The sequence below is a fragment of the Crinia signifera genome, chromosome 2, assembly GCF_055691185.1.
Source record: "Crinia signifera chromosome 2, ASM5569118v1, whole genome shotgun sequence".
In the NCBI taxonomy this organism is placed as follows: domain Eukaryota; kingdom Metazoa; phylum Chordata; class Amphibia; order Anura; family Myobatrachidae; genus Crinia; species Crinia signifera.
The window spans coordinates 137,946,757-137,962,187 of NC_139218.1; the positions used below are offsets into that span (position 1 = coordinate 137,946,757).

The 15,431-nt window shown below is 45.1% G+C and overlaps 1 protein-coding gene across 2 annotated transcripts in view; it reads left to right on the forward strand.

The window, feature by feature from the left end:
- Positions 1-7,623: 7,623 nt before the first annotated feature.
- LOC146058881 (myoD family inhibitor-like) overlaps positions 7,624-15,431 on the forward strand; it is a 30,139-nt gene continuing 22,331 nt past the window's right edge. Inside the window, exon 1 of one of the 2 annotated variants that reach the window (XM_083171091.1) lies at positions 7,624-7,743. In XM_083171091.1, the coding sequence (XP_083027217.1) occupies positions 7,698-7,743 (46 nt within the window). In that variant the 5' untranslated portion in view covers positions 7,624-7,697. Of the gene's footprint in view, positions 7,744-7,807; positions 8,037-15,431 lie in introns of those variants that run through there. The other variant, XM_083171090.1, reaches the window with a different exon arrangement.

Below are 15,431 nucleotides of genomic sequence, written 5' to 3' on the forward strand. Positions count from 1 at the left end.
AGCTTGCTGTTTATTCTACCGTTGGAGACCGCCGAGTGCCGCTCCCCCCCCCCCCCCCCCCCCCGCGCTTGTCGGAGCCTTGTGTATATTGTGGCTTCCAGGCCTCGTGGAGGTGGCACCGGGGCACCTACTATTCTTGATTGGAGTGCCTGATCATATCTGTTTATATATATATATATATATATATATATATATATATAGGAGTAGGCAAAGAAGCAGACAGCGGCACTCTGGGAATTTTCAAAAACGTATATTAGTGCAAAAATAGCATACCAACGTTTCGGGGCATAAGGTACCCCTTTGTCAAGGTGAACAGTGCAGTAACAGTTACTGCACTGTTCACCTTGACAAAGGGGTACCTTATGCCCCGAAACGTTGGTATGCTATTTTTGCACTAATATACGTTTTTGAAAATTCCCAGAGTGCCGCTGTCTGCTTCTTTGCCTACTCCTGCACAACTGTTCCGGAAGGCACCTGGGTCCCTGACCAGCTGGGGGAGTGCCAGGTCAACACACACCTTGCTATATATATATATATATATATATATATATAAACACCCACAAAGAAAAGAAGTATTCTTATGGATGCACTAAGGACCAAAACATTTATTTTATATATATAAAAATTAACTTTTATTGTTATTCTCATAAAAAGTCTCGTATAGAAGAGAGACCTGATATCCTTGATATGGTGAAATATTAAAAGAAAGATGGTGAATAAAGAAAGGAAAATATATGTGATATTATTAAAATAAGAAAGAGAGGAATGCTTATGTGTGTGTGTGTGAGTCTTATGGTTTCAGTATTTCTCACTCAATGGTGCTATACCATAGACCTCACTCGTTTATTGCTCCGTATTTTTAATGGAAAAGATTTCCTATAACATGGAATGTATGACAATCTGTGTCAGACAGGCTTATTTTGTTCACTGGACATAATTTTGCATATTCAATGAAGACCTCTTGCTCCTAGGGGTCCAGTAGTACAAATAGCCTTTCAGGTTCACCTCAGTGTATTGGCTAAATATTCCTCATGAAGTTCTACCATTAATAACAGTGTTTAGGTATGGTCGATCTGGTCGTTTTCAGTGAGGAGTGCTTGCTCCAAGGATCCAGATAGAGAGCATGAATAACCCAAAACAAATGCTACCTGCGTCTGGTAATTCCATTACAGGCGTAGTGTGTTCATAGGGGTGTCACTCTAATGTAGGACGTATGATATCCGTCATTAAGCGGTTGATCCGCCGGATCTCTAATTGAAAGAATGGGGCACTCAGTTAGACTCAAGGTCTGATGTTATTATGGTGGGACCAGAAATCGGTATCACCCATGTAATAAGCGGATCACCGCTGGGATGATGTTATTAGATATACAGCCATCAGCCTAAAGAGTCAGAATTTCTAGATTTCTTTTCCCCATATATATAATGTTTATGTGCCATGTCCTCTTATATAGTAAGACACCCCTATTCTTTACCCGTTATTAAAGCGGTTCACCGCCGGGTTCTATTGTCATATGCATTTGTTGGTATAATATACCTCCATTTACGGTATTTATAATGCCGTATTAAATTGGCTGTTCAATCAGCCTCTCACAATCTAATGGCTATTCTCTGCTCTATACTATGCGTATCCTATAGAGTGCCCCTGACATGCATGCAGAAACTGGGTGATCTCTATGTGGTCATATTCAGAGATCTCCCTCGCTATCTGGCTGTCAGATCTCTAATTTTAGGTGGTACGTGGTACACACTGAGGGAGCTGTTAATACAATCTCCAAATTTCACTGTCAGTGTGTGTGGGCTGGTTATATGTTTCTTTTAATGGAATTGTGACAGATCAATTGTTTTTCACATACAACTCTGCACCCTCCTCACTAGTAACCTGGTATACTTCACAAGATTGTTTATTATTAAAACAGAGAGCAATTTTTCTTGCCGGTGCCGTGTGAAGCCGGCTACTAGCTCAAATGGCTTTGAGTGTGCAGGGATTGCTGCAATGCGTGTTTGGCGGTGTTGAATGACAGTGAGCAAATATAGAGGGGCTTATATTATTTTATTACAGATTCCACCCTTCTTTCCCCATATATATATAATAACTGGGGTACTTAATTGTTGGTGCTCCCAGAAAAAAATATTGGTACTCTTTACCTAGAACGGCGCCCATCGCGGTGATCGCGGCATCGCGGGCAGTACATAAACGGCCGCGCCGCGATGCCCGCGATCACCGCGATTTTCCCATAGGGAACAATGTTAAAAAGCCTGATTGACCGCGATTTTGCATTCAATGCCTCAATGCCCGCGATTTTCACATAGGATTCAATGTTAAATGGGCTACAGAGCCCAAATAGGCAGAATTAACCCTTAAATGTCACCCCAATTTTTGTACGCCACCCCACGATCCACGCCAACCCGAAGCGTGGCGAGCGCAGCGAGCCCGCGAGGGGCGGTGGTACGCGTCCTCCGACCTTTTCATGCCCTACTATCCACGTCGGCGTGGAGTTGAGAATAGAATAGTGTGGCGAGCGCAGCGAGCCACCGAGCCCGAAGCGTGGCGAGCGCAGCGAGCCCCGCGAGGGGACGCGGATACCTTCACAGGTAAACGCGTCCCCTCGCGGGCTTCACAGGTGTCCGCTTTTCGCCACGGATACCTGTGAAGCCCGCGAGGGGACGCGTATAACTGTGAAGGTATCCGCGTCCCCTCGCGGGGCTCGCTGCGCTCGCCACGCTTCGGGCTTATTAGTAAGTAGTCATATATTGTGAGAAGAAATGGCTCATCTACATCAGTGATCCTCAAGTACCCCCAACAGTTCACATTTTCCATGTCTCCAGTCTCCACACAGAATCACAATATGAAATAATTGTCTCCACCTGTGGATCTCTTAAAATGTGTCAGTTAGTAATGAGTGCACCTGTGCACCTTCTGGGTGACCTGGAAGACGTGAACTGTTGGGGGTACTTGAGGACCGAGGTTGAGATCCACTGGTCTACATGATACCCCACTTATATACAAAGAGAAAAGACAGAAAGAAGCAGGGTATATAGGAATAATGTCTTCTGTTGTTCTGTGTTTGCAAATGCATCAATGCAGAATGATAGAGAGTACATTCCATCCCTGATTGAAAGCAAAAGAGAGGTGCTCCTTAGGGTAGAGTCACATATGACACAATATAAATATACTTCCCTGTTTAGGAGCCGGTACATGGGGTATCTGGACAAGCTGTATGTGTCTGCACCTCTGCTCAACAGAAGCTGGACCCTTATTGGAAACTTATTGGAAACTGAAAGAGATACATTTAGAATGGTACAAGCAATGGCAGTGCCAAACATGTAGACTTAATCCTTAAGTACTGTATCATACCTTCCAACATGACCCATTCCATGAGGGACAAACTACTAGGACTTCCCTTTTAATTTATGATTGCCATCACCCGTTCTGGACAGGTTATCTAATGAGAAAGGTGTTTCACCACAGGTGATGGCAATCATAAATTAATAGGGAAGTCCAGAAGCAGAGAACTGTGTCCCTCCTGAAAAGGGTCATGGTAGGAGGTATGCTATATCTCCATACTCTTTATAGTTTCTGAAAAACTTTTCTGTACTTCATTGTTCCTGTACTGTATTACATTCATTCTAGCAGTTAAGCACCTTCAGTCCTATTGGAGAAGGTGCGCTATATAAATAAAACAATTATTCTTAATTAGTAAACCATAGAACAGCAACACACTGAGTAGACATACAAAAGGAAATAGTTTCTAATAATAACAACATGTTAAGCAAATACATTACCTACATAAATACCATATTTATATGCCAGTTATATGGGCCCATCATGTGCTGGGGTACTTAACTTTCCACTCCCTCCAGTAATGTCTCATTCACCCCTGAGAGAGCTGTTAGCAAGAACGGAGGCACTGCCAACTGTTACATCACATGTCCATCTCAGGACATCCCATTCTGAATGATAGTAATGATATTAGCAAATTAAAATCCATCATTGCAAGCTCTTGCATATACATTTCCCCAGGGCCGGATTAACAATGGGCCTGAAGGAGCTACATCTCCAGGCCCATTCTCCAAATAGGCCCATTTTGTAGATGATGACTGGGGCTTTCCAACGAGCCCAGCCCCGCATTGCTACCCCCCCGGGAACCAGAGATACCGCCGGGCAAAGCTGGAAAGTTTTCCCCATAGGATAACATGGGGCCCGCTAATTCTGACCCCCACCCATGTCGGACGGCTGCCAGTTCCCCCCCTTGGCATCACAGAAGCTTGAGGTTGATCTCATTCAAACTCGAATCACTGGGCCTTCAATCTGGTACCAGGCTGGTTCATATGGCTTAATTGGTTCCAGAGATATTCTTTAAGGGCAGATTTCTCTGGAACCAAATGGCCCAGTTTCATGGGTCCAAAATCATACAAAGCCCACGTAAAAGTTCTTCAATATGATACTGGTCTCCTGTAAAATGGGTCACTTGGTTTCCGAAGCTATAGCTTGTTAAACAATATAGCCGGTTAAAAGGGGGTGGGGGGTGGAGAGGTGGTTTTCTCTCCCCTTCGCACAAGAAAATGCAGGGACTAGGCTGGTGTAAAAGGGGCCAGCCTGGGAATGTCCCTGCATGATCCTGGGACCATATTCCTGGGTAAGTCCCTGCATTTTCTGGTGTGAAAGGGGTATTATTTCAAATAGCCAGGACCTGCAGTGCTCTGAATACAGCCGGGCAGCCCCCTGTTCTCTGCCTGGCTGTCAATGGCTACCGGGCGCCGGCTGTCCCCCAGTAATCGCGAGAATGTATTCCCCCTTGGCAATGAGCATGTAATCCCACATGGCAACGAGCATGGAACCTCTGGCAATGAGTATGGGACCCCTGGCAATGAGCATGTAGTAGCATAATTTTTAATTGGCATTATGGTGTTTGGCATAATACATAATGGAAATTATGGTGTGTGGTTTAACATGTAATGGGCATTAGGATGTAAATTTTGAGTGCGCACCTTCGGCGCGCAATGTCCCTGTTTGTGATCCATATTATGAATTTTGGCTCAATCCGTTTGGTATAGTGTGTATTTTGGCTCAATCCATGTGGCAAAATGTGAATTTTTCCTTAATCTGTGTGGCATAACGTGAATTTTGACTCAAGTATTTTTTGAATTTGGGTCCCAAAAAAACACTTACCTGTTTACACACAGACGAATTGGTGAGTGCCCTTAATTTGACCCAAGTGGCCCTATGGACTAATATATATATATATATATATTAGTCCATACGCCAACGCCTACATGTATATGATTGAAGATGAACTCATGTTGTCTAATGTGTTATTTGACCAGTACGCGTTTTTTTATGTGAGATACATAGATGACCTGTTTGTCATGTGGTCTGGTCCCAGGGAGACCATTGAAAAATTAATTAATGACCACAATAACTCTAAACATCCGGTCCAATTCACTCACAATATCAGTCATGATACTGTTAACTACCTTGATGTTCAGGTGAGCATCAGAGATGGGAAAATTTGCACTGAATTGTTTCGCAAGCCGACTGATAGGAATACCACACTGCATGCTTCCAGTTTTCATCCCCCTAAACTTAAGTTCTCACTACCTTACTCCCAATTCCTGAGGGCTATAAGGGCTATTGCCACTGATCATATTGACAGATTGATACGTGACTTTCTTATAAGGGGCTATGACAACAAACAGCTACAGTTGGCCAAACATAAAGCTTTGAGATGCCAACGTGATGAGACACTCAGACCCACTAACAAAAACAAGGACATGGAGACACGCTTCCCCTGGGTTAATCATTACAGCACTGCTAGCGACACCATCCGTAAAATCTCCAATGACTTATGGCCCATCGTACAGATCGACCCGGAATTACAGCTTGGGGCTAAAAGACTAATGCCTTGCTACAGCCGCGGTAAAAATCTTAGAGACTGGGTTATGAATGCAGACATTAGTGGATTGGACTCTATGCAATCCTTACAAAGCAACTTTTTGCAAAAAAGACCCGGTTGCTATCGGTGTCTTAATTGCGCAGTGTGTAGGGCACTCATGACGGGCAGCGACTTCGCACACCCCTTGACTGGCAAACGTGTCCCCATACGACATGTAGTCACATGCACGACTAAATTCATTGTGTATCTCATAATGTGCCCGTGTGGCAAAGGCGATGTCGGCAAAACTGATCGCACATTGCGGGAGAGAATTGCCGGCCATAAGTCGACATTACGTGCTGCGCTTGTGAGTGGACATAGTGACCAGCCTGTGGCTCGGCATTTTGTGACAACCGGCCACAGCATGAATCAATTAAAATACATCATTATTGATCATGAACCTGCCAATAAACAGGGAGGTGACCGGTCATTACGGCTGCTACAGAGGGAGGCTCGCTGGATTCACAGCCTGGGGACTCTTGCCCCTAGAGGGCTTAATGAATCCGCGGGACTACATTGCTTCCTGTGACCTTTAGTATTTTTTGATTTTTGAGTTACATGTTATTAACCGCTGCACATGATTTGCCATATCTATGTATTTTTGCATATTTTCGCCTCTAGCCGCAGTTGCGTACAGTACCTTCATTACCCTGGCATTTACTGCAGTACCCGTTACTATGTTTTGCGATCGCATACTATATTAGCTTCTTGCTGTTACCTTTTGCTCTATATCATGCAGACTGCACATGTACTATATGTGTTAACAGATTCTTGTTTTTATCTTGTATTGTGTATATTCAATATGTTTCACTGTTCCGCATTTTGTTTAGATGGTTGTCCGGGCAACGGGAGGTGGATGATGGCGTCATCAGTGGGCGCGTCATTCGTGACCGGAGCCGTCGGGATGATTTCACGTGGTGTGGTGTTCCTGATATAGGTATGTGCGTTCACTTGTTTTTTGCATCCTGATGAAGAAGTAATTAAACTTCGAAAACGTTCGATCCAGCTCTGCCTGATTTGCCTTATTGAACAGCCTCCGGGTGCCGCTTATTGCTCTCATATTATTGGATACCGTGGTATCATTCAGCTTGGCACCGGAGCAATTGTATGTGTGTTTGGACGTGCTGCCCTACTACCACTTTATATATATATATATATATATATATATATATATAATTATTTGAAAGTATTAAAGTATTTACACAAATAGAGACACACCCTTGAGCAGACCACCCAACCAGAACACTGATCACACCTCCCACATTATTAGGTGCTGGCCACAACCCCTATTATTGCGCATAATAGGCCCTTGATAATTTTCAGCTCCAGGCCCATTTAGACCTTAATCTGGCACTGCATTTCCCTGCACTGACTGTATAGTATTTCAGAAAACTTGAAACAGTCCCTGAAAAAAATTGTCACTTTATGAAATGGATGAAAACTTCAGGCATGGCAGAGGGGATTTAAAATAGCCCCCTCCAATTGTAAATAAAAACATATATTTATGGAGCTTGTTTGTAGAACCTGCTTATTAAAATCACACAAACTCCCACATTGTCCCCGGAGAGGAAATTCACAGACAGACTCCAGAGAGACTTCCAAAACCAAGGAGAGAGAGAGAGAGAGAGAGAGAGAGAGAGAGAGAGAGAGAGAGAGAGAGAGAGAGAGAGAGAGAGAGAGAGAGAGATGGACATTTAAGAAATAGGTAGAAGTTTTAGGAAAGCACAGAGAGCCACAGAAAACGTGAAGCGAGCAAATAGAGATGAATAGAGACTGTATTTTGAATGGAGAACCAAGTGAATTGAAAGGTATGTGAAAGGGGAGTAAATTGGAATAGTCTGTAACAAATTAACTAATTGTAATTCAGAGTTGTGGGGGGAGGGAAGGAGCTACCAGCCAGACAGGCGGAGGGAGGGCGAGACAGGAATGAAAAGATAGAAATAAAAATATTGACATGTTAAAGGAAATAGCAGGGTAAGAGGTACAGAAACAGGACGGAGGATGATTTTATGCAAAAGTAACCAAGATAAAGAGAATTCGGAGATCAGCCGCAGTTTCTGTGCAGATGACACTGGCGCCTCAAAGAAAAAGAACCAGGAAGGTGAGTGACTGTAAAGGGCTGCAGTGCCCATTTAGTGTCTGACAAATAAATATTGGAAACTTTTGCTGTACTAAAAGGACTTACATTTATTTAGTATCTCCTTATTTTACTCTGCATTTCTGGTTTAAGCATCCTATTACACTACATAAACTAGTTGTATCACCATCCTCAGGGACACCTACTAATCGCTTACCATTACCACTGGCTTATTGTCTAGCTTAGCAACAAAATCGTTGAAATGAATATAGTGGAAAATGCTTTATGTCTTCAAAAAAAATGATCCATACTTAAATGTGTTACATAAAGTGTGTCAGGAACCCTGAATTTGATGATATGCCTGGCAACATTGTATGTTTGTTTTCTGCAATTTGCAGACATTAAGGGCCTGTAGTAGCTATTACTACAATGTTCTTCTAGTCAGTAGAATGTTCTGTGTTTTGTATGGCGGTCACTGGGCTGCTCCTCGTACAATATATAGGTCACTGATGCTCTCTGTATTGTATGGTGACTAATAAGACTCTCTGTATTGTATAGCAGTAACTGATGCTCTCTGTATCATATGGTGATCACTGATGCTCTCTGTATTGTATAGCAGTAACTGATGCTCTCTGTATCATATGGTGGTCACTGATGCTCTCTGCATTGTCTAGTAGTAACTGATGCTCTCTGTATCATATGGTGGTCACTGATGCTCTCTGTATTGTATAGCAGTAACTGATGCTCTCTGTATCATATGGTGGTCACTGATGCTCTCTGTATTGCATATGGTCACTGACACTCTTGGTATAATATGGCGGTCACTGTAATGCTCTTTGGTGATGAAGGTAGTGTATAATAGGCAATGATGCATACCTTTGAGTCTTAGGAAAGTGTAGCCTGCATTCTCCATGTAAATGAGAAGAAGACACCCCAGACCCAAAGAATAAATGCAAATGTTGTTGACATCTCAATGTAATGGGAGCAAACACTTAAATCTTTACAAGCAAGACAAAAGTGACCACTATGGATGAGGGGTAGAATGTGGGAAGTATTCCTCTTGGCTGACACAAAGCCAATGTTCACCACTGGCTAAATATGTCTACAAGAATCAAATATGAAATACGATACTAGCAGTCCAATGAAAACACAAAGGTCCTGATGCTCAGGTACATGTGGTTGGGGCCACTTTTGTTGTAGACATGTCTATGACTTTATGCTAATGCTATATCAGCCATTCCAATGATGTACAAAATGTACAAGCACTTTGCTTGCTGGAACAACACTTTGTGCAGTTTTAGATGCCACCATCAAAACTTGCACCAGCCCTATGGAATGTACAGAATGAGTATGACCTCCAATGAGAACAATTATGCGTTTGTGCATGCAGACACTTCAGATACACACCTTTGACACTCCCATAAGGTAGACCATTTATGCAAATCTGAATAGCCACCTCCCAGTCAGCCCCCAGGAACACCCAGCACATTTCTGATACCGTGCATCTCAGTTGCAACTGTGCCTCTGTATCTGCACACAGTGTAACTCATGTACTGCTGGAATACTTGTCCATGTGCAGTAGCGACCTGTGCTGTCATATATAAGTCCAGTAGTGCTGCAATGGACTGTTGTATATTAGGACACTAGTGCTGAGCTGTGTAGCCATATATAAGTCCAGTAGTGCTGCCCTGTGCTGCTGTATATTAGACCAGTAGTGCTGCCCTGTGCAGCCATATATAAGTCCAGGAGCACCGCCTTATGCAGCCATATATAAGTTTAATAGTGCTGCCCTGTCCGGCCATATATAAGTCCATTGGTGCTGTCCTGTGCTGCTGTATATTAGTCCAGTAGAGCTGCCCTGTGCAGCCATATGTAGGTCCAGTCAGGGCTGGCAACCGAAATATTCAGGCCCTGTACAATTATATTTCTGGGGCCCCCACCTAATCCCAAATCCACACAACCCTCTTCTGTACGATCCTCATTTAACCTTTCGTTGCTCCAGATCCTGCTTGCAGACTTTTCTCGTTCTCAGTCCTGTCGGCCTGGCTCCTGGCTGCTGCCTTCTGCTGGCCTGTCACTTTCACAAAAGAACGCTGATCACTACAAGCAGGCATGGAACAGATGACCCACACATGTGTTATAAAGTACAGGAGCTAGAGACTACAGTGCCAGTGGCGGGTATGGCTGTGCACCTGTGGCCACAGGCCATGTGCACACACAGAGTAGATGGCTCTGAGCACCGAACGGCAGGGCGCACACACACAGTAGACAGCAGTGGCACACAGTGTCAGTCAGACTCAGCCACACACAGATAGTGCACAGTAGACGGCCTGGCCGCGAGGGTCACTGACAGGCCAGTGACCGTGATGGGGCATGGAAGCTCTGGGGCCCTTGAGATTGCTGGGGCCCATCACACTTGTCCCCCTTGACACCCCCCCCCCCCTGTCACCTGCCCTGGGTCCAGTATTGATGCCCTGTGCTGCTGTATATTAGTCCAGTAGTGCTGACCTGTGCAGCTATATATAAGTCCAGTAGTGCTGTCCTGTGCTGCTGTATATATTCCAGTAGTGGTGTGTGTATTGATAGAGAAATGGAGGACACACAATTTAAAGATCAGGAACCACTTCCTACTAGTGCTGAAACTGCTGCCACCAGTCATGACATTTATAATGCAGGTCCATCAACGTCATCTGCTAATGCCAATGCCCAGTGTCATAGAGGGCCTATAAAAAACAAATAAACAATTCTTCTGCTAATAAAGAAAAGCAATCAGTTAACGAGAAACTTAAAATTGGCAATATGCCATTTATGACATAAAGTGTCAAGAAAATGTTAAGGCCTATTTTCATGACTGATAGTTCAGCTTCTCATGAATATGGAAGACCTTCTCCCTCTCGAAAAATTTTAAAAATAAAACTGGTTAAAGCACAGATATCACAAATCTTCAAGGAGAGTCCAAAGGATTCAGTACTGAATCCCGGCGGTCGGGATCCCGGCGTTCAGAATCCCGACGCCGGAATCCCGACAGCCAAAATCCGACAAGGGGGGGACGTGGATCGCCCCCCCCCCCCTTGCTCGCCACGCAGCGGGCCCGGTGCCTCGCTACGCTCGGCACACTAATTTATTCTCCCACCAGGGGTGTCGTGGACACCCACGGAGGGAGAATGTGTCGGGATTTCGGCGGTCGGGATTCCAGCGTCGGGATTCTGAATGCCGGGATCCCGACCGCCGGGATTTTAACTGCATCCCAGTCCAAATATATCCTTGGTTAAGATGTCTCGGTTGAGATGTCTAGGCCTTATGTTTCTAACATGTCTAGGCCTGATGTTTCTAACACTAACACCATTTGCATGCCCTCTGCAAGTGCTGGGAGGAGCACTGCCAGTCCAGTTGCTGATATTTAGATTGAGGGTGCCACTGTAGAAATACACCAGGATGAGAAGGATATTGGTGTATCTAGCGCTGAGGAGGAAGTTGATGATGAGGCTTCTGCTGGTAATGTGGTTTGTTTGAATAAGGCACCGGTAGAGACAGTTGTTGGTCATGGGATGAAAAAGCCCATTGTCATTCCAGGGCAGAAGACCAATAAAACAACTCTTCGGTTTGGAATTATTTCTATCCAAATCCAGACAACTGTCTTGCCACATGCAGTCTTTGTAAAAACGTAATAAGTAGGGATAAGGATGCTAACCACCTAGGAACTCTCTCACTTATGTCACATGCAGCACATTCATCGTAAGTCATTTTCAAGTTACAAAATTTTGGCTAGGAGTGCAAGCAGTCCAGTGACACCTAAATCACTTTTTCCTGTTGTATACAAGCACTTACAATCCACACCCCCAACTCCCTCAATTTACTCCTCGATCAGAATAGGAAATAGTCCTGCAGGCCATGTCAATAGCATGATTGACTCCTCTCATATCCGGGATTCCTTTGGAGGATCCTTGAGTGCTACGCCTAGCTGCTGTGAGTCGACCGTCATCCCAGAGAGGAAGTTGGAAGACCAGTTTACTTTAATTAAGCAACTGACTGTTCAACAGTCCTTTACAAGGAATATGAAGTATGACAGCAGTTACCCTGTTGCAAAGCAGATTACAGAGGCCATAACATATTTGCTGGTGTTAGACATGCACCCAGTATCCGCCATCAGTGCAGTGGGATTTAGGCAGTTGATGGACGTACTGTGTCCCCGGTACCAAATCCCATCTAGATTCCACTTCACTAGGAAAGCAATTCCCATACTGTACAGGGATACTAATAAATGTGTCCTTAGTGTCCTCAAAAATGCCTTAGCTCCCACTGTCCACTTAATCACTGACATGTGTACAAATGGAACGGGGCAAACTAAGGACTACATGCCTCTGACAGATTACTGAGTAGATGTATTGCCTTACGCAGCAACAACAGCAGCACCAACTCATTCCTAGGCAGGCTTTGCTGTGTATCACTGATTTCTGTAAGAGACACACTACAGAGAACCTCTTAGAGGAATTCACGGACATCATCACACAATGGCTTACCTCATTTAGACTCTCATGGGAATTTGTGAAATCTGACAAATCCAAAATATTGTGCAAGCATTATATCTTGGCAAACTTTATTTGGTGGTGCAGAATTTTTTAAAGGATTGTGCAGGAGATGCTGTCTATGGCACCAAAAAATTGGGGTCATTTTCATCATTCAGCAACTGCATGTCAAAGTCTGGAGTGCCAACAAAATTGAACCTGCCCTACCCTAACCTGAAGCAAGAGGTAGTAATGAAGTGGAACTCTACCCTCTATATGCTTCAGAGGATGGAGGAGCCGCAAAAGGCCATTCAGGCCTATACATCCACCTTTGACAGGCAAAGGAGATGGAATGCACCTGACTCAAGCACAGTGGAGAATGATTTTTGTGTTGTGCAATGTTCTCCAACCCTTCGAACTTGCCACATGTGAAGTCAGTTCAGACACTGCCAGTTTGAGTCAGGTCATTCCACTCATCAGCCAATTGTAGAAGCAGCTGGAGAAAGTGAAAGAGGAGCTAAAATCAAGTGATTCCACTAAGTACAGTATGTGGGACTTGTGGATGGAGCCCTTCATTTTCTTTGAAGAAAAGCCCCGGTGCACTGAGTTCCACCCTGATTGGTTTGTTAAAGCATGCATGTCATATTTATACACCATAAGGGACACAAGGTGAATTCCATCTTGCACCTCTTTTCTTTGCATTATGTGCTCTTTGGGGCCTAGTTTTTTAAACTGCCATCCTGTCTGCTACTACAGTGCCACCCCTAGTTGTGCCACATGTTTGTGCCACCCACATGTGTCGCTTAGCTTAGTCATCGAGCTACCTTAGTGTAACCTTTTGGCCCAAAAACAATAATGTGAGCAGAGCGTGTTCAGAATGGACTGTAAACGGGTGGAAATTAATGTTATTGAGGTTAATATTACCTTAGGAAAAAAAAAACCTCCAGGAACAGTGGCTTTGTGTGTTTTTTAGGTCCAAAGTCCTTTAACTCTAAGGTGAGAAATAGAAGCCAGTGAGACTATGGTGCTCAGTTTTAACTAGTTCACGGCTCCTGTTCCCAGCAGTATAGAGGCATGCCCACTATGTTAGTAATTCAGACCTGATCACATGGCCACAAATTGGCAGCACCAGAGATCAGGTAGACACTGCCCACTTGAGTGAAATCCCACCTTGCGAATTAATGCGATCGCAGTGCGAAAAGATGTGCACAGCATTCGTAAGCCACTAACCATCAAATTATTTATTCACTGGGACCCATTCATTGCGGGCTCATCCTGACTGTTGTTGACGTCACACACCCTCCCCAAAAATGGGTGTGGTATAGGGGTCCGACAGTCAGGATCCCGACAGTCATTATCCCGACATCGGGATCCCGACTGGCCGGACCCAGACAGCATGGTGAGCGCACGCTGCGGGCACGGTGGCTCGCTATGCAAGCCACCTATTCTATTCTCCCTCTATGGGGGGCGTGGACCCCCACAAGGGAAAATAGCCGACGGCCGTCTGGAACCCGGCTGTCGGTGTTTTGACAGTCAGGTTCCCGACGTCGGGTGAATGCCTGTCGGGATCCCGACTGTCGGGACCCCGTCCGGCACCCCAAAAAACTTTTGGGCATGCCTGCGTTTTCCCTGTAACTCCCAGCGTTTTTTTCCAGCATGGCTAGCGTTTATGTTGAAATGAACGGTTACCACCAACAGATGCCTATTTCCTGTCAATCATCTTGCAAATGGCCAGCGATCAAAAAATGTAGCAGGCTTTCATCACAGGATGGCCTCGCGAATGCATACCATGGACCATATGCATGCGCAGTCTATCGATAATTGTCCACCGTGTGATCAGGTCTGAATATTACTCTTTCATTGTGCAGGATATCAGGTTAATAGACAGATTTAAGCACACTGCACACATTCGCAGAGAGAAGGGGGCCTGGCCGGAGGAGGCTACACATGGCCTCCTCCTCTCTTAAACACCCCTGCTGATTACCCTTATGTATCTGCATGCGATGGGCTGAGCCAGGGGCGGATTGGCCCACCAGGAAACCAGGCCGTTTCTCAGTGGGCCAGCACATTTATTAGCAGAAGTGGCCGCCCACCCTAACAACCTGGGCCACGACATCTTTGTGCAGGGCTTATTAAAGATGGCCGCGGCCAGCCTTGAGTTTGCCAAAGTTAAAATGGCTGCGGGAGGGCTGGTGCGCATGCGCACACAGCTGCTCCCGCGGTCCGGAGGTAGGATGGCTGCGCTGCTGCTGCCCACGTGATCATCTATCCCAGCAGCAGCGCGCAGGACTGTGTTGTGCATGCTGTGCTGGATCTGATGGGCGGCGGCGGCAGGAGCTGGCAGACAGGCCAGCGCAACATAAACAGCAGGTGACATTGACACTCTGACAGTCTGACACATAAAATGTGACAGCCATCGCACAGCCTGAGTCAACAGGATCTATGTCCGCAGCTGCTGCCTCTGCAAATGCGGATGACGGCACTGTTGTTCCTCAATAATAACATTTTCCTAGATCTTGTTTTTTCTGTCTTTTTATTGTTCTTCTAATTAATTGTATTCTCATGTAATCAATTTTTTCCTAGTTCATCTTCATTTTTAACTAAAAAAACAGTTAACAGTTAACACATGTCATCATTACTGTCAGGTGTATGATTTTGCAGGTGCGAATGTGTTCCTGAAACACCCCCACCATCCACGCCATCCCGAAGCGTGGCGAGCGCAGCAGTACGCGTCCTCCCGACCTTTTCATACCCCCACTATCCACATCAGCGTGGAGTTGATTCTATATAGTGTTGCGAGCACAGCGAGCCACCAAGCCCAAAGCCTGGCGAGCGCAGCATGCCCCACGAGGGGACGCGGAATACATGTGAAGTTATCTGCGTCCCTTTGCGGGGCGCGCTCCGTTCACCACGA